The sequence below is a fragment of the Physeter macrocephalus genome, chromosome 9, assembly GCF_002837175.3.
Source record: "Physeter macrocephalus isolate SW-GA chromosome 9, ASM283717v5, whole genome shotgun sequence".
Classification (NCBI taxonomy): Eukaryota; Metazoa; Chordata; class Mammalia; order Artiodactyla; family Physeteridae; genus Physeter; species Physeter macrocephalus.
The window spans coordinates 12,902,795-12,920,927 of NC_041222.1; the positions used below are offsets into that span (position 1 = coordinate 12,902,795).

At 34.4% G+C, this 18,133-nt stretch overlaps 1 protein-coding gene across 5 annotated transcripts in view; it reads left to right on the forward strand.

Moving 5' to 3' along the window:
• PTBP3 (polypyrimidine tract binding protein 3) overlaps nucleotides 1-17,904 on the forward strand; it is a 72,874-nt gene extending 54,970 nt beyond the window's left edge. For 4 of the 5 annotated variants that reach the window (XM_028493644.2, XM_024126132.3, XM_007106725.4 and 1 more), the window contains 7 exons: nucleotides 1,487-1,564; nucleotides 3,989-4,134; nucleotides 4,357-4,390; nucleotides 7,202-7,294; nucleotides 8,546-8,762; nucleotides 11,835-11,912; nucleotides 12,064-17,901. In XM_028493644.2, coding sequence (XP_028349445.1) covers nucleotides 1,487-1,564; nucleotides 3,989-4,134; nucleotides 4,357-4,390; nucleotides 7,202-7,294; nucleotides 8,546-8,762; nucleotides 11,835-11,912; nucleotides 12,064-12,196 — 779 coding nt within the window. In that variant the 3' untranslated portion in view covers nucleotides 12,197-17,901. Of the gene's footprint in view, nucleotides 1-1,486; nucleotides 1,565-3,988; nucleotides 4,135-4,356; nucleotides 4,391-7,201; nucleotides 7,295-8,545; nucleotides 8,763-11,834; nucleotides 11,913-12,063 lie in introns of all 5 variants that reach the window. The other variant, XM_024126133.3, reaches the window with a different exon arrangement.
• The last annotated feature ends 229 nt before the right edge of the window (nucleotides 17,905-18,133 follow it).

Here is an 18,133-nt window from a genome sequence, read left to right on the forward strand (position 1 = left end):
TATATGTTTCCCTTCTTATTTCATCAGTTACTCTGTCAGTTATTCTCATTTTCTGCATCTTCATTTATTGTTGGTTCTCTCTGCTAGCTCTGTTCCTGAAGTCTCTCAATGACTGTATTTTCTTGAATTATTTTAATCACAGCTACATATTTAATAAATTCTGTTAAATAATTGTCTTTAATGAAGAGAATAAACTTACATGATGTTTTAACTCCTCTGGAAAATGTAGCCTACATACTTCTTCCTGTAAATATGCATATCAGCCTACCATTAGGGTAAAAAACTCCAAAACCTTCCCTTTGACTCTTACAGTCTAGCTTCTCACTGTTGCTCTATTGCTCTAAAACTATTGTTTACCTTTTACATTTCTCACTCTCTTTGACTTTTATGGAAGGGCCCCTCCCCTAAAACTCTATGTCTCTAGATCCTGAGGGACTATAATTCATTATAGTTCACTGTTTTGTTTTGCTTTCTAAGGTGGTTCTCTTTTTATCTTTTCCTTAGAATGTTCCTCTTCCTTTCTCTTACCACTTAAGTGTACTAATACTCCCAGGTTCTATTTTTAGCTTTCTTCATTTCTTGCCTTGTGCCCTTTTTAGTGGTGCTCTCATTCATTTGGCTTTCACATTTATTTCTATATAGATGATTTACAAATCTGTGTCTTGTAATAGTTAGAAATTCTGAGTTTGCCCCCTCATTTCCACTTGTGGCGTTCCCATTTGAGTGTCTTACTATCACCTCAACCTTAACTTGTCCCAAACCAAATTGTTTTCCTACTAGTACTGACTCCTCCATTGGAACTAACTCTTGTTTTTGTTGATGGTTCACAGTCGCCAGGCTTCTAAAAGGAGAGGGAATACCAGCCTTTCTTTAGCATCCAGTGCCCACTAAGCACTGCTTTTCACTTACTGAATGTCCAGCTCAAGTTTTACCTCCTGAGAGACCTTCAAACAATCACAGTGATCCTTTGCAGTCCCTTCTTCTTAGATCACCTGCAGTATATTTGTATTTAAACCCCTAGATCCTTAGCCTGTGAATCTCCGGTAGTTCATACTTTTAGTTTGTAAAGCCTCTCAAAGGCAAGGATTTTTATTTCATATTTCTTTTTGTCAGCACAGTACCCCCCAGGTACAGTACAATTTAATAAGTATTTGATGATTTTTGCATAGAAACAATGCTCTAAATAAGGACAAGAATATCAACTTAAATAACAAAACTAAATAAACTAAAACTAAGTAGCAAACTAATAACTCAAAATTAAATAATATTTTAGCTGTACTCTTGAACCTTGAACCCAGTTGAAAGGGGTTAGCCTCTGAAAGTGGCAGAGGCTCTTTACTTACCATTAAGGATCACCTGTTGAACAAATCTTTACTCTGTAACAGAATCTCTTTATCAGTAATACACCTTCATATAGCCATTTTATATTGCTATAACCATATTTATAGAAGGTAGTATATTTATTTTAGCTTCTCTTCCCCGTTAGGTGCACCAGGAATAATTTCCTCACCATATGCAGGGGCTGCTGGATTTGCCCCAGCCATTGGATTTCCTCAAGCTACAGGTGACTAACTCTAAAGTTGAATTTGAAATGACTTCTTAATGATGGTCTGTATTTTCCAGGAACTTATCAAAATGAAAAATATTACCATATTTGAAGGATTTATAATAAAAGCATTAGGTGTTTCAGTCATGGAAGTGGCTCATGTACAATATATGATGCACAGCTTCCTTGTGTTTATAAATAATTCTCTATGGTTCCATTCTCAACTCCAAAATTCCCTTATATATTCTGCATCATTTGTACTTGCCATTGGCACAGATAACTATAAGTTGACTATATTAAATAATCTCTGATTTGCCTTTTTGGTTATTATACAAAATATATGAACGGCTTGCTTATAAGCTTATCAATTACATGTTAAACAGACTTGTGTCTTATTTATCTTTGTGTCCTTAAATGCCTTTGATGGGATTTAATATTTAATATGCAGTCAGCAAACATTTGAATTAGTAAACATTTACTGTTAAACTTACTTGTAAATCCTCTTTTTTTGTTTTTTTGATTAATGGGTTTAGAAGATTACCGTAGAGGGTATGCATGCTGTTTTATTTCAGAAAAAAATATATTTTTTCTTTAAGTAATAGAAATAATTAAGAGATAGCAATCGGTTAATACTTTGATAATGACTCTCTGACTCTTTTCCAAATAGTAAACAAAATGAATTTGATCATAACTTAAGGAGGAGAAAAAAATACTTTATGGTTTTATTGCTGGTGCTTAAAGAATACACTTGAGGTTGGTGATTAGAAAGAAGAGTGGCTTAGTGTTAAGCCTAGTCTACACAGTACCTTTTTACAGCTTCCCGCTGATTTATGAATATAATTATTTCAAATTTCAACATAGTTGCTCTCTGGCAATAATCTTTGTATCCTACCTTTCTAATTCTGTGAATTTTAACTACTCTCTTCACTGGAGAGGATGAAGTTAACTAAAAAGAAAAGAGTGATTTAAAAGGTTGAGGTTCATTTAAGTTTTAGGTTTTTGGTGGTTTTAAGACATCTTAACGTATGTTTAATTGAGTAATTCTACCTATCCCATTAAAATGAAGGCATTATACATTGTTTTTATGTGTTTGAAGCTCCCAAAAGTTTAATTTTTATACATTTGGAGCTAGTGATATATGGTTTCCCTCATTTTAGTTATTTCTTTCTACACACTGTATGTATAAAACACTGTAGTAGATGTTAAGAAAGAGAAAAAATGTGTAAAGAGGGCTCCTGAGTTGATAAGACTTTTAAGGTGTAGCAGGGGGATGTACATATACACATACACACATGTATATACCCTACAGTGTAGCTAAGGTGTAGTGTTGGCGGTATATAATAGACTTAAGGAAATTATTCAGAAGTTGCAGGGGCATGGGAAGAGGTCATGCAAAAGACTATTGAGTATAGATTTCATGGAAGAGCATCCACCCTAAGAAGGTGATCTGCACAGTTTTAAAATTCAGCAAGATGATGGTAGTAATAACTTTCCTTAGATTGTCAAGCAGAATAGTATGATTGTAAACTATATTGCAATTTAATTACATGATTTGTGATAAACTGGCCAGACTCTGTCTATTATAAGGAATTTTGAGCTTAAAGAATCAATAAATTAAAGAACTGGTTCATTTTATATCAACTAGAGAGTTTATCTTAGATAATTTTTAAGCTAAGAATACAAATAGTGGGACCTTCTGAGGAAGTGTAGTGTTTTAGGTATAGTATATAGTGTCAATATTCCAGTATTATAGAACTTACAGAAGTTCTGAAATATCTGGGGGAGTAGAGAGCTCTGAAAATTCTTGCTGCAAAAGAATATTGAATTCTATAAATTTGTTCTTGATGGTAATAATGTTTTACAAGGTTACAAAATGTTTTTTCCCCATGCAGGATGTATGTATACAATTCACCTGTTTTAGGTATACAACTCAGTGATTTTTAATAAATTTACAGAGTTGTGCAGCCATTACCACAGTCCAATTTTAGAACATGCATTACTACCTAGCATGCATATATGTGACTTCTGCTGAAGGACTTTTTACAAAAATATGTATCTGGTTTTATGGTAGAAGTCAATATGAAAATAACATCTACTTTAGAGAAATGTGCTGGAATATATTTATTTCAAGAAATAGAAGGAGTACTTGTAGTTACAGACCCTTTGAAAAACCTAATGGCTTTTAAGACCAGTGAATTTGGTTTCTTTGCAAAGCACTGTATAAATAATAAAGTACTAAGTATGATAGTATCAACGAATAAAGAGCTCTACTTCCAGACAGACTCTGGAGGGCAGAAAACTGACCTTTGTTATCCTTATGGTAGCTTTGAAACATTTTCCTCTCTATTTTTGCTTTTGTCTTCATTTATTTACTTAAGTTGTATTAAGTGTTGTAATTCTCCAGATAACTAGAATATGAAATGCTTTTGATGTTTTGAAAAGGTCTGTCAGTCCCAGCTGGACTAGGTCCCGGAGCTCTTGGTCCTCTCGCAATCACCTCCTCTGCTGTCACTGGAAGGATGGCCATTCCTGGGGCTGGTGGTATACCGGGAAATTCTGTTCTACTTGTCACCAATCTTAATCCTGATGTGAGTTGAAAAGTATTATATGTAAAAAGTCTTTCAGGAGGAGGTATTGTAGCTTCTGACCTAGAGTTAAATTCAATGAAAATGTTTATTTTAAGAATTTTTATTAAAATTCATCACTAGTATATATAGAAGCAGCATGTAAAAAGTCAGTGCTTTGAACAAGTAAACTTACTTAAAATTTTTACTTAGACACTGATATTTTGTGTTATCCTTTTCAAACAGCTTATTACACCACATGGACTTTTTATCCTATTTGGTAAGTAATATTTGTTGTTGTTGTTTTTTATATTATCTATGATGTGAATTGAGCATATTGCATCATTCAGTAATATTTATTACTGCTGTGTGCCTACTAGTGTGTTGGACACTGAGGATGGAATAGCAAGGAAGACTTAGTAAGTGATTACAGCTACAACAAAATTTTATAAAAAGGGAAATAGAGATTGTAATAGGAACATACAGCTGGGAGACCTAACCTACCTGAGGGAATACCAGTAGAAATGATAGTTAAGCTGACTTGTGAAAAATGAGGACACATTAGCCAGGCAGGAAGGGAGGGCGAATGTCCTTTCACAGATAGTAGCAGTGAGAGACAGAACTCGTAGAACATAGAAATGAAGGAAGCTCAGTGGAGAGTGTAAGGGAGAGACATGTTGAAGCTGGGCAGATGGATAGGGGCAAGGTCATTAAGAGCTTTGTAAGCTATATTAAAGAGCTTCGTTTTTAACTTAAGAACAGTGGGAATCCATTGACTAGTTTTAGACAGGAGAGAGGCATAATGAGTTGTTGATTTTAAAAATAATCCCCTAACTTTCCAACAGTGTGCCTCTCTCAGTTAAAAAAAATATTTAGCATGTACTCCTAATCTATATATGATTAATTATTCATAAATTTCATCCATCTTTTACTATACTCTTTAGTATAATATGTACAAACAGAAATATAAGAGCAATGAAGTGATATTTAATATTTTAAAGATTTTTCTTATGACACTTTTAAAAATAAAAATCTATTACCATTTAGTGAGAAGTATTTAATATGCTTCATTATTTTCAAAAACCTTTTTCATTTTGATTCAGTATCCCAAGAACTGATTCTAAATTCACTTTATTTTAGTACTTGATCTTAATGGTTGTCATAAATGAAAAAGATACCTCATAAAGATATGCGAGGGAATTCTCTGGCGGTCCAGCAGTTAGGACTCAGTGCTTTCACTGCCAGGTCCCAAGTTCAGTCCCTGGTCTGGGAACTGAGAATCCCACAAGCTGCGTGGGCACGGCCAAAAAAAAAAAAAGAAAAAGAAAAGAAAGAAAGGCGATTTGAATGGAAGTGTTTCATTGTTGCTGTACTAAATAATTATGATACTAATTTTTCAGTCTAATCCACTAAATTTTGTTGTACTTTACCTAGAAAAGTTCCATTTTTCCTCGTTAAATTAGTTGATCTTGAAAACTGTTACATTAGCATAATGGGGTTAAAACTCACTCTTCATGTGGAAGAATTTTTAAGAGGATGGAAAATTGTTTCAAATTTTTTGAGTGGGTAATAGGTTTTTTTAACAGCGTTTTTGAGGTATAATTTACAGCCGTTACAATTCTCTGACTTCAGATGTACAACTCAGTGATTTTTAGTAAATTTACAGAGTTGTAAATTTTAGAACATCTCTATCACCCCACAGAGAAACTTTATACTCATTTGCAGTTACTGTAAAAGTTTTTATTCATGACACTTTTATGTAATTTTCATTAACAAAATCATTTATTAATGCTAAATTTTCATGTCTCTTTAATAGCCAGAGCACATTTCTTTCCAAAAGTAGTTAATATCTCACTCATTTAGAAAAATATCACCCTCAGCTTGAAGAACAAATTGTGGGTTATTTTTTACAGAGTATCTATTTCAGCCACTTGTCATTTCTGAAAAGGACAGCAAATTTGGAATACTTGTCTTTCATTTTTCTTTTTTTTCTTTTTTTTTTTTTTTTAAAAAACTACCATTCATCTCTTAAGTTTAGTTGCTCTTAGGGGCTTTCCCACCAGATAACCAATACTCCTTTGTGTGCCTTGAAGATTGTCATGGTCATTCTCTCATCCTATTACAAAGTATGGTAATGATGCTGCTTTTTCCTTTTTTTTTTTTTTAAAAAACTACCATTCATCTCTTAAGTTTAGTTGCTCTTAGGGGCTTTCCCACCAGATAACCAATACTCCTTTGTGTGCCTTGAAGATTGTCATGGTCATTCTCTCATCCTATTACAAAGTATGGTAATGATGCTGCTGTTGAAAGATCTTATTTTATGATATTGGTGATACCCTGTTCCACATAAATTGCAATATATTTTAATACACTAAATTTTAAAAAATGAGAGAATGCCCTTCATATTGTAGAAACTTCTGTGTATAATTTCTTCTATATGTTGAAAATTAGTAAAATGTAGTTTTTTATACTGGTTTATATAAACAAAATCAGTATAAGTAAAAGTTTATTTTCCTCCCACACCCTAGTGAATCATTTTACCTGCTTTTGGGGATGTGGGACCCACTTTGGGGAACACTAGCATAGAAAAAATGGATGTAATGAGATCAGTTAGGAGGCTATGATGGTAGTCCAGATGTGAAATGGTGATAATAGGTTTGATGGTAGTGAGGATGGGAAGAAGTGGACAAATGTAAGAGATATTTAGGCCATAGAATCAATGAGTGCTGGTAGTTGACTGGATGTAAGTGTCTAAGGAAAGGGGTAAGTCAAAAGATGACTCCCAGATGTCTGACTGGAGCAAATATGTGCATGATGGTACTGTTTATCAACAGAGTTAGTGAACACAGGAGGGTGCAGGAAAGAGCAGGTGAATCATTTGAAGTGTTTATGGGACATCCAGGTGAAAGGGGGTGCTAGATTAATAAATCTGGAACATAGAAGAGATACAAATTTGGGAGCATATGTATGAAATTGCCCAGGGAAAGCATATAGTATGAGAAAAGAAGCTTTCTTTAACTATATTAGTAAAGTTAATTGAACATTACACAATCAGCATTAAAAAATTGTTTTGTTTTGTCTTTTTAATTAGGAGTATATGGTGATGTACATCGAGTGAAGATAATGTTTAATAAGAAAGAAAATGCGTTGGTTCAGATGGCAGATGCAAATCAAGCTCAGCTAGGTACTAATGATTAATAATAATAATGATAACCTGCCCCTTTTGTATGTGAATTTTCCTATAAAATGTATGGCTAGTACATCCTTATGTTAATATCTCCATTATTATTTGGATCTGCTTATATTTTAAGATTTTAAAATATTTATTATTCTTTGAAGTTCATTTATCTATGAATATATTGTTGATGTTTAGAGCTTTTTTTTTTTTTTTTTTTTTTTGTGGCGAACCCGCGTCCCCTGCATCGGCAGGCGAACTCTCAACCACTGCGCCACCAGGGAAGCCCGTGTTTAGAGCTTTGACTCTAGGGTTTTTCCATTAGCTTTAAACTAATAAACATGACTTGTTTTCTTTCATTTTATTTGTTTGTTTGCCTGTTTATTTTCCTTTCAAATTAAGTTTTCTAGAACTGTTGCATGGCATAACAGTTTGGGAATACTTCATAATGATGGTGCAAGAAAGTGTCATTCTACAATCTCACCGTTTATTATTATAGTGGCTGTTGAAATATTACTACTCAGATTTTTTATTAAAAAAAGCTTTACTTGGGATTAAAAATAGATTAATTTTTAATGGGAAATTAAAAATTTAATTCCCACTGCTAGTGGGAAGCAGCCACATAGCACAAGGAGATCAGCTTGGTGCTTTGTGACCACCTACAGGGGTGGGATAGGGAGGGTGGGAGCGAGACGCAAGAGGGAGGAGACATGGGGATATATGTATATGTATAGCTGATTCACTTTCTGCTGTATACAGCAGAAACTAACACACCATTGTAAAGCAGTTATATTCCAATAAAGATGTTAAAAAAAATTTTACTTGAGATTAAACTAATTTATTCAATAATCATTTCCTGAACATGTGGTATGTTTCAGGCATTCTGGAACTTCCTAGCACTCTGCTAGGAAAATAGTTACTTTTTGTTGTATTGCATAAAGATGTTTAAAAAAATTTTACTTGAGATTAAACTAATTTATTCAATAATCATTTCCTGAACATGTGGTATGTTTCAGGCATTCTGGAACTTCCTAGCACTCTGCTAGGAAAATAGTTACTTTTTGTTGTATTGCTTTTCTTTCATTACAGAAAAACAGTCATTTAATACATTTTCATATATAAGAGTTTTTAAATTTAAAACCATTTAAGCCCTCAGACTGACAGTATAATTTTAAATGACTAAATAAAAAGAATTATGATAGTTTTACAGAGACTCTATCTTAGTACCCAGATTTTCCTTATTTTCTTCTTATGCACCAGCAATGAACCATCTGAGTGGTCAGAGACTTTATGGGAAAGTGCTTCGTGCTACACTGTCCAAACATCAAGCAGTTCAGCTTCCTCGAGAGGGACAAGAAGACCAAGGTCTGACTAAGGATTTTAGCAATAGTCCTTTGCATCGCTTTAAAAAGCCTGGCTCTAAAAACTTCCAGAATATTTTTCCACCATCAGCTACTCTGCATCTTTCCAACATCCCGTATGTATCTAATTAGTTACTATTCATTTAGATGATTAATAATCTACAGTATATGGTTTGGGGAGGTAAAAACTGAAATTATTCTAACGTAGCAGTTGTCCTATTCACTAATTTCTCATAAGATGATTTATTTGCCATCATGTCTTAAGAAGTTTATATCTAACCATACACTATGAAAGTGAAAGATAGCAATGTTTTAAATTTTTCTTTCCAAACAGAGAATTAGCAACTGTTACCTTTCAGTTATAGAATGGCAAAAATCTGTGCAGAAATATTCCACTGGTGTATACTTGTTCATCCTTTTGTATAAGTAAAGACCCTTTAGTGATCAGCATAGCAAAATCAAATCATTTATGTATCTAAGAATTTGGTAAAACTGAATTCTCTATTTTTTACCTACAAGCTGCAAAGCCATATATATATCTAAAAGCTAAAAATTTTCTTGTAACCACTCTGTATTTAACCAGTGTTGTAGCAGACTTGTTCTTTAGTCATCATCTAACTTAGAGATCGACAAACTATAGCCTATGATCCAAATCCATCTGTTTTTGTAAGGCCCATGAGCTAAGATTGGTTTTTACATTTTCAAGTGGTTACGGGAAAACAAAAGAAAAATTTTTTGTGATTTGAGAAAATTACATAAAATTAAAATTTCACCTTCCATAAATAAAGTTTTATGGAACACAACCACGTTTATCCATTTATGTATTAGCTATAGCTGCTTTTGAGCTATAACAACAAAGCTGAATAGTTACAACAGAGGCTGTATGGCCATCAAAGCCTAAGAAATTTACTGTATGGCCCTTTATAGAAAGCACCTGGCAACCCCAGTTTTAATTCTTGAAATCCTTGACGTACAAAAGGGGGCAGTTTTAACTTTGTTTTTTTTTTTAATAGATAAATTTATTTAGTTATTTTTTGGCTGTGTTGGGTCTTCGTTGCTGTGCACGGGCTTTCTCTAGTTGTGGAGAGCAGGGGCTACTCTTTGTTGCGGTGTGCGGGTTTCTCATTGCAGTGGCTTCTGTTTGTTGCGGAGCGCGGGCCCAGTAGTTGTGGTGCATGGGCTTAGTTGCTCCGCGGCATGTGGGATCTTCCCAGACCAGGGCTCGAACCTGTGTCCCCTGCATTGGCAAGCGGATTCTTAACCACTGCGCTACCGGGGAAGTCCCAAGGTGGCAATTTTATATAACTTAATCTAATACATGAAGAGGGATAAGCTTTGGGAAGGAAGGGTAAAAGCTGTGGGGTATAGTTGTGTGCGAGCACGTGTGTGAAAAGTTAAAGACTGAGGGAATGGAGAAGGGTACAGTTCTGGAATATTTCTGAGAATGAGAATGGGATTTGAATAGGAAGAGAAAATAATTTTTCAAAATGCTGTTGAATGCCCAGGCTCCTAGCTAGTCTCCAATTAGGCTATATGGAGAAACCTTGAATCCGAATTGGGAAATGGCTCAAACCTCATCCAGCCAGGCAACTGGAAGAGTCACTTGAGAAAAAAATCTAGAAATTTAGCACCTCATCACTACAGAGTCAGGGAGAGAGGCAACATATTTAAATACTAAAGCAGGCTCCCTCTTAAATACATTTATCCAGGAGCTGGCCTCAAGTTGCAACCTGCATCGGACATGTAGGTAGAAGTCTGCCAAGTCTGGGCACTGTGCTGGTGTTTTACATGTGTTACCTCATTTAATCTCCATAATAACTTTCTTTTAAAATTGTGGTTAAATACATAACCTAAGTTTTACCATTTTAACTGTTGTTGAGTGTACATTCACATTAAGTACATTCATAGTGTGCAACCATCACCTATATCCATCTGCAGATCCTTGTCATCATCTCAAACTGAAGCTCTGTACCCATTAAACAATATCTCCTCGTTTCTCTCTACCCCCAGTCCCTGGTAACCACTATTCTACATTCTGTCTCTAGCAATTTATCCATGATAACATTTGGAGTAAAGGTCGTTAGTTTCATTTTAACAATGAAAGTGAGAGGCTCAGATTAAGTAACTTACTCAAGAATGACATATCAGGTGAATGAAAAACAGAATGTGAACTTATATCTGTCTCCTTGCAGAGCCAGTTATTGTTCTATAACACCCTCCTTGCTGGGAGTTGTGAGATGAGGAAGAGTCTGCTTTTAGTCAGTTGACTCTCATATGATAGACCACTGTATTAGTTATCTACTGCTGCATAATAGATCATCCCAAAACTTAACAGCTTAACACAATAGTAGATGTTCATTATCTCAGACTGTTACTGTAAGTCAGGAATCCAGAAGTGTCTTAGCTGGGTGGTTTTGGCTGAATCTCTCATGGTTGCATCTGAAGGCTTAACTGGGGCTAGAGAATCCACTTCCAAAGTGGCTCACCATATACTTAGTTGTTGACAGGAGGCCTCAGTTCCTTGTCACAAGGAGCTCTCCATAGGGCTGCTTGATTGTCCACATGAAATAGCAGCTGGTTTCTTGCAAAACTAGTGATACAAGAGAGGGCAAGGTGGAAGTCGCAGTGTCTGTCAGCCTCAGAAGTCACATGTGTCATATCTACAGTACCCTGAGGGTTACAGAGGACATCTTTATTAGATATGGGAGGGGAGTACCAAAAGTGTGAATACTAGGAGGCAAGAGTAGTTGGGGGCTATCTTAGAACCTGGTTACCACATACACATGTTCATAATCACCCTGAAAGTAATTGAAAATCTACTGGCCTAGTAGTGGAAAACGCTGGACCATAGAAGACAAGTCAGAGCTAGGGAAGTATCTTTGGAAGTACTAGAGTTAATTGTGGGTAATAATCCCATTGAAAGAATAAATATAGAAAGATTTTCTTGTTCTTTATATACTGCCCATGTCCTGTGCAAAAGGTTTGAGACAAAATTCCATCGTTTGAGAACATGTATGCATCAACCTTGAACATCTTTCAGGGCACTTGCAAATCATGTCTTCATTGTGTGGCTTTATGCTCTTTGAAATGTGAAATATTCTGGAGACTTGATGATTTCAGGAGTTAATCTTTGCATCATTTAAAAATTAGGGATAAGATAGTTGACTCTCTCTGTAATGTTTTCACAGCCCCTCTGTTACAGTAGATGATCTGAAGAACCTTTTCACAGAAACCGGATGTTCAGTGAAGGCTTTTAAATTCTTTCAGTAAGTCCATGCTTTTAAGAAATACATTAACATTATTTAATATGATCTGCAAATGTTTAAGGTAGTTTAATGAAGTCTTCTAGGGCTGGGGAAGAGGTTTGTAGGCAAAATTAATTCTATATGCTTTTTCTATTTGTTCTACCATTTTCAGGAAAGATCGCAAAATGGCACTCATTCAGTTGGGATCTGTGGAAGAAGCAATCCAGGCTCTCATTGAACTTCATAACCATGACCTTGGAGAAAATCACCACCTCAGAGTTTCCTTCTCAAAATCTACAATCTAACTTCTCTGTGAATTTTTCTCCTAAGACTGGACCATAATTTCAGTAAAACCTTCAGACATAGACTGAAGCAGCTCAAGACCAATTCTGCCTCTTTCACAAAAATAACTCTTCCTGAGTTTGATATTCAAGTATATTCAAAAAATCATGGGATGTTCTCTTTTCCCTTAAACCCTCTGCCAATACATCATCAGAGGCGTGTTTTTCCTTTGTACCATAGTTTCTAAAATGAAAATAATCTTCAGGAAAAAAGAATCAGGAAAATAATTTTTTTCAATAATTTAACTCCCTATATTAAATTGGATTTCAAGAGGACAGTCTTTCTTTTCGTTTGGGTCCAGATCAGCCTTATACAACATTTCTAAACTCCTTTGTACTTTGAAAAATTTAAACATATAGACTTTTAAAATTACTTGACGTAAGTAATTTAAATTACCTACAACCAAGTTTTTAACTGTATGATTCAGAAGTTTGACTCCTCTAGGAAACTGTGTTCCCTTATAAGTTACATCAGTTATTTGGCATATACTGATACTTAGTATACATAAACAAATTGGGTTGTATTGGAAGCAAATTTATAAATCTGCGTGTTTTCTTTCAATTTTTTTTTTTCCACTGTAAGACACTCCTTTGCATATCTTTAACTTTTTAAGACTATTTGGAGAATGAAGTGTCTCAACTGTCTCCAGGGAAATTAAGTGGAATCCAACCAGGATCTATTAAGATGTCAGAATAATTAATAATTTTATTAGGAGAAATCGTTTTAAATTTCAAAATGACACTTGCCTAATAATATAATATGATATTGGAAAATTTAAAAAGAAAAATAATCCTACTCATAAACTACTTTTTTATAGTTTTCAGAAAAAAGTTTACAGTCTTAAGGAAAATATTCAGGTCTATCATATGGTTTGACAGATTTTTTAAAAGTTATTTTTGGTAAAGTCTTCTTTTAGAAAAAATCAATCTCAAGGGTTTTTTGTACCACTATAATCTCTAATACTTATTCAGAATTACTGTGTATTTACTTAATTTCCTATTATGTGCCTTATTATGTGCTTATGATATAATAGGTTAGACTTTTATCTAAGTATCTTGAAAGCTATATTGTGGGCTTGGTGAGCATTTGTTTTTTCCCTGTTTTGGTAAGGATTTTAAAGTTTTTTTCATTGCAATTTTAAGTGATTTTCAATAACTAATAGTTTCTATTCAAATTTTTTGGTGCTTTGGTGTAGAGATGGGGTGAGGAAGGGTTAAACGGTTTGGGGAATAACTCAGTGCACACCTGTAGGCCTCTTCATATTGTGACCAATAGTGGTCATTGCCAGTTATAGCATACCAATTTGGGGCTATAACATGCAGTCTCAGTTCTGGATCTTTATCACCCATTAGAATTTGTCTCAGGATTACTTGGTTTTTGTCATATACTCAAGTGAGAACTTGCTTTTCTTTGTTAATGTCACTTCATTACTGAGTGCCCACATATATGGAGTATGAGAAGGTGGATTCTTTCTCATACTCTGTCCCTCTTTTTAGTTGAATGTGAGAGTACATTTTAATGTTTTGCTCAGTGATTGTATAATGTAAAATTGTTTCTTTTTAGTTCGATACTTTGCTTTTGTTGATTATTCCTTCAGTGCTTGATCGGATTTTTTTAAAGCAGAATTTGTTAAAAGGGTCTTTTTTGTCCACCCCTTTTACACTTTTCAGATTCTCAGAATGGCTCATCTCACCTTTTAAAAGAATATCTCAATTTCTTTGCTATATTCCAGCCATTAATTTGAACACAGGAAGAAATTTTATAAAAAATTGGAGACTACAAAAGATAATTGTTAAAAAGCAGAATTCACTCAACGCTGAGCAGCAATTAGTTGGTAGAATACAAAGGAGGACACTATATTGAGATCTTTCAAGTGGATAAATTTTAATATTGGCTGATAGGTATAATCATTTATCTAATTTTTATTTTTTCACTTATGAAATATATTTTTACCAAAACACTGAGTAAGAGGGAAGGGGAAAAAACAATTTCTTTAAGAAATCTCCCCAAATTGCTTCATTTTTTTCCTTCCACACAGGCACTATTATAATTTTCAGTGGCATGTTAAATTGGTTTTTTTTTTAGTTAGGAATTATTGTGTAGTTTTTAATTCATGACTCCTATAACAGTCAGTGTAAGTGTAGCAGAATTGTAGCAGAAGGGAGATCACAATGGTATTGAATGTAATTTTGAAGTAGGGAATGGCCTTTATATTTGAGAGAGAACATTTGAATCCTTTTCAGGGATTTGCGCACGCGTGTGTGTGTGTGTATAGATAAGTGTATATACATACATACACTTTTCTAGTGTTGTACATACATATGCACATTACGTACATCTTAATTTATTGACAAAGAACATTAATCAAATTAAGATTTGGAAAAGGTGAGATATTCTTGTTTAAAATAGTGTGTTTGCAACCATCAATTTGTGTCTAAAATTAGCTGTAGCACATGGTGTTGTCCATATTGGGCTATTTGCTCTTTGAATTATAGAGGTCTACAGTATTTGTGTTGGTATAGTTTCTGTAAAAAGATTTAAAAATATCAGGGCAGTGGAAAAACTAGATCTTTGTATTTTTTGTTTGGGCATGCATTTAGTTGATATCTTCTGAGCAATGTTTATTTTTGCTGTTGAGCTGTCATAGTATCCTATTTTTAAATTTATTTACTTAATTTTAAGGAGTATTGTCTTATTTTTGGAGGTGTCTGACTTTGACACAAAGTATGTATATTCAGGACTTTATTAAAAAATAGCAGTACATGATTAACAGTAGCAATTTATGCCAAAAAGTTCTACTTTGAGATTTAAATAACTTGCATAGCAGTAAATTGTGTTTCCTGTGAGATACACATAGAAAAATAACCTTAATAATTTGATAACTTACAGGAGAGTATCAGAATTACCCAATAGCTCCTGCAGAATGCCATAAATTCGTTGTTTAAGCCTAAATATTGTAATGTTAATTTGTAGTAATGTTTTTGATTTTGTTGAAAGTTGCAAATCTCACAGTTTTTAGAGACACAATTTTTACCTGCCTATTCCTTATGGAAGCAATGCCTTTTTTTGGCTCCACCTAGGATGGTGATTATAGGTTCTGCTTCAGTTGATTAAAAAAGTAACTCTCATGAATGTCTCTGATCTTTTTTTTTTTTTTTTTTTTCTTTTGCGGTACGTGGGCCTCTTACTGTTGTGGCCTCTCCCGTTGCGGAGCACAGGCTCCGGACGCGCAGGCTCAGCTGCCATGGCTCACGGGCACATCCGCTCCGCGGCATGTGGGATCTTCCCGGACCGGGGCACGAACCCGTGTCCCCTGCATCAGCCGGCAGACTCTCAACCACTGTGCCACCAGGGAAGCCCCTCTGATCAGTTTTATATAAACTTTTGAAAGCTTCCATGTCATTAGGCAGCAAAGGTTATACATTTATATTAACATGTAATTCCTCTTCTGTTTCCACTAAGTATTTTTGGACAAAAGATGACAAGCTCAAAAGTATGTGTTTTTCCCCCCAGTGAGTCACTTAAAAGCCCTGTTTGCCAAACTATCAGCCTATCTCTTAGAAAACCTAGTGTGTACTGCTATTTTTAAAACCAAAAAGACAGCATGACTATGCGTAAAAGCATTTTTCTTAACTTTTCCTTTGTCTTGATCTGTTGTTAACAAGAATAAAACTGCCAGACTTAAAATATTCTACTATTGTGCTAAAAGAAATACAATTTAGATTGCACAGAACTTTTTCTTTAAAGAAAATATAACTCAGCTGTCTTTTAAGAGCTGTGTTATTGTCTACAAGACTGTTTGCAGTCTTTTTTCAGAGCAAATTTTAACAGCTAGTTGTGAATGATTTAAAAAATAGAAAATTACTAAAATATTAGTTTTGGGGGTTTTATAGAGGGAGAAAAACAAAACAGGACCAAAGGTTATGTGCCTTCTTCAGTAGTCTTAATTGATCTTTTCTTCCTATTTGAGACTAAGGTAGTATCAGTATTCTGGTTTTCAGGAAATACATACTATAGTTTTAAAAGAATGTTGTCCCACACACCATCCATTCAAGCAAACAGTTGTAATGTAAAATGAAGTCTCAGTTACACTTTTTGCCTTCATCACGTAATATTCATTATATAGCATTGTGCAGGTCCAAGAACAGAGCTGCTCTTAATCTTTGTGGTAGTCATCTTAGTTTCTGTAACCTGAGGCATATGTTCCAGAGAACAGGGATATTTTTCTTGTTCAGTGACCTTGGTGATAATAGTCATTTTTGAAAGCTGCTCATGGCAAGCTTAAATCAGCACTGTAAACAGATTTTTGTTGTTTTTGTTGTTACATTATTTTTAGTTCTTGAATCTATGTAGTAGTTGTAATAACAAATATTTAAATAGCTATTTTTGATGTCATTTAAAAAAATCATACTCTAGCCTTTTTTCCCCCTTACCATTGTTACCCAGATCTTTAAAAAATTCATCCCACATCCAAAAAGTACTAATTATAAAGATTGCTGACCAAGCAAAGTTTTGCATCAAAATGTCACCTCATTGCTCTGACCAAAGACTGACTGTTCTGGTTTTGACTCCGTTCTGTTAAGCATTTCTTTTCCCAAGCTCCTTTCTGAAAGAAGATCCAGTGCAAAGCAGCCTTTACTTTCTATTTCCTATCGGCGAATAGACTACTTAGAGAAAATGGGAGTTTAAATGTGAACAGAATGGATTAGGACAACATGGGTTTTATGGGCATTTTCAGTACTGTATTTAAGAAAAAAAAAAAAAATAGCACAGCTAGGAGCCTCTGACATTGTCTCGTGTTTTATGTGGTCTGTTCATAAAATTCCCTTTTTCAGTTTATAAGAATGTTCATCTAACAGAAGAAAATGCTGTAAATATTTGTAACAACATTTTTTAAAACCAGGCCAAAAAAGAAAAAGAAAAAAAAAACGGTTTTTGGGAACAAGTTAACATATAAAGTGGTTTTATATAAAACATCAATTGTCTTGTATATTTTGATAAGCAGCAGTACCAGCTTTCATTTGTAACACAGTTTGTGGCATTGGAAGAAAAGGATTCTGTGATTATTGAAGTGAATTATGTTATAAATGCGAAGAGAAGATAAAATATTAAAAAACATATTTTCTAAGTGCGTAGTGCATGGTTAATTCAAGCTTCTGTACACTACAATATATTCCATTTTGTTCAGTTTGTATATTTGCTGACTATTACTTGATATCTCTTATCTCTTTCCTAACAAGTATAGCATTGTAGCATGCCTTTTAATAAATGTCATGACATCTGTACTCTCTTAAAAAATATTTCTGTGTTCTTGTCTGTACTTTGGGTTTCCCCTTGTCTTACCTGTAATTCTAATGATGTCATATTTTCTTTGTCATAGCCATCCATCTAAACTTGTTATAGTGAGAGCATAGTGAGAGCATAGCAAGCACATATTCATACCACTTTAAAAACTGAAAAACTGTAAGTCTACTAATCACCTCTCTTTTACTTAAGGGACAGTTCTCATTTTGAGAAACAGAATGCTTTTCTAACCGTCCTACAAATAGCTTCTTCAGTGGCACGCCCCCTTTGTACAAGTACATGTTGGCACATTTGCATGAGTGATGTCTTTCGCTCTCTTTCTGTGCATCTTTCTCTCTCTCTCTCTCTCTCTCACACACACACACACACACACACACACACACACACACTATATGTGCAGTGCTAAAGAAGAAGAGTTAGGACATTTTTTCCAGTTCAGTTTTTGACTTCCCTAGGGGATGAGTATACATAAATTTTGAGACATTTTGAGGTGTGATCTCAAACCAAGTTTGTGTTTTTTTTGATTAAAGGGTAACACAGTTACCAGCTGCCTATATATTGCTTTTCCATAGGCAAATGTTTTATCTCTAGGTTCT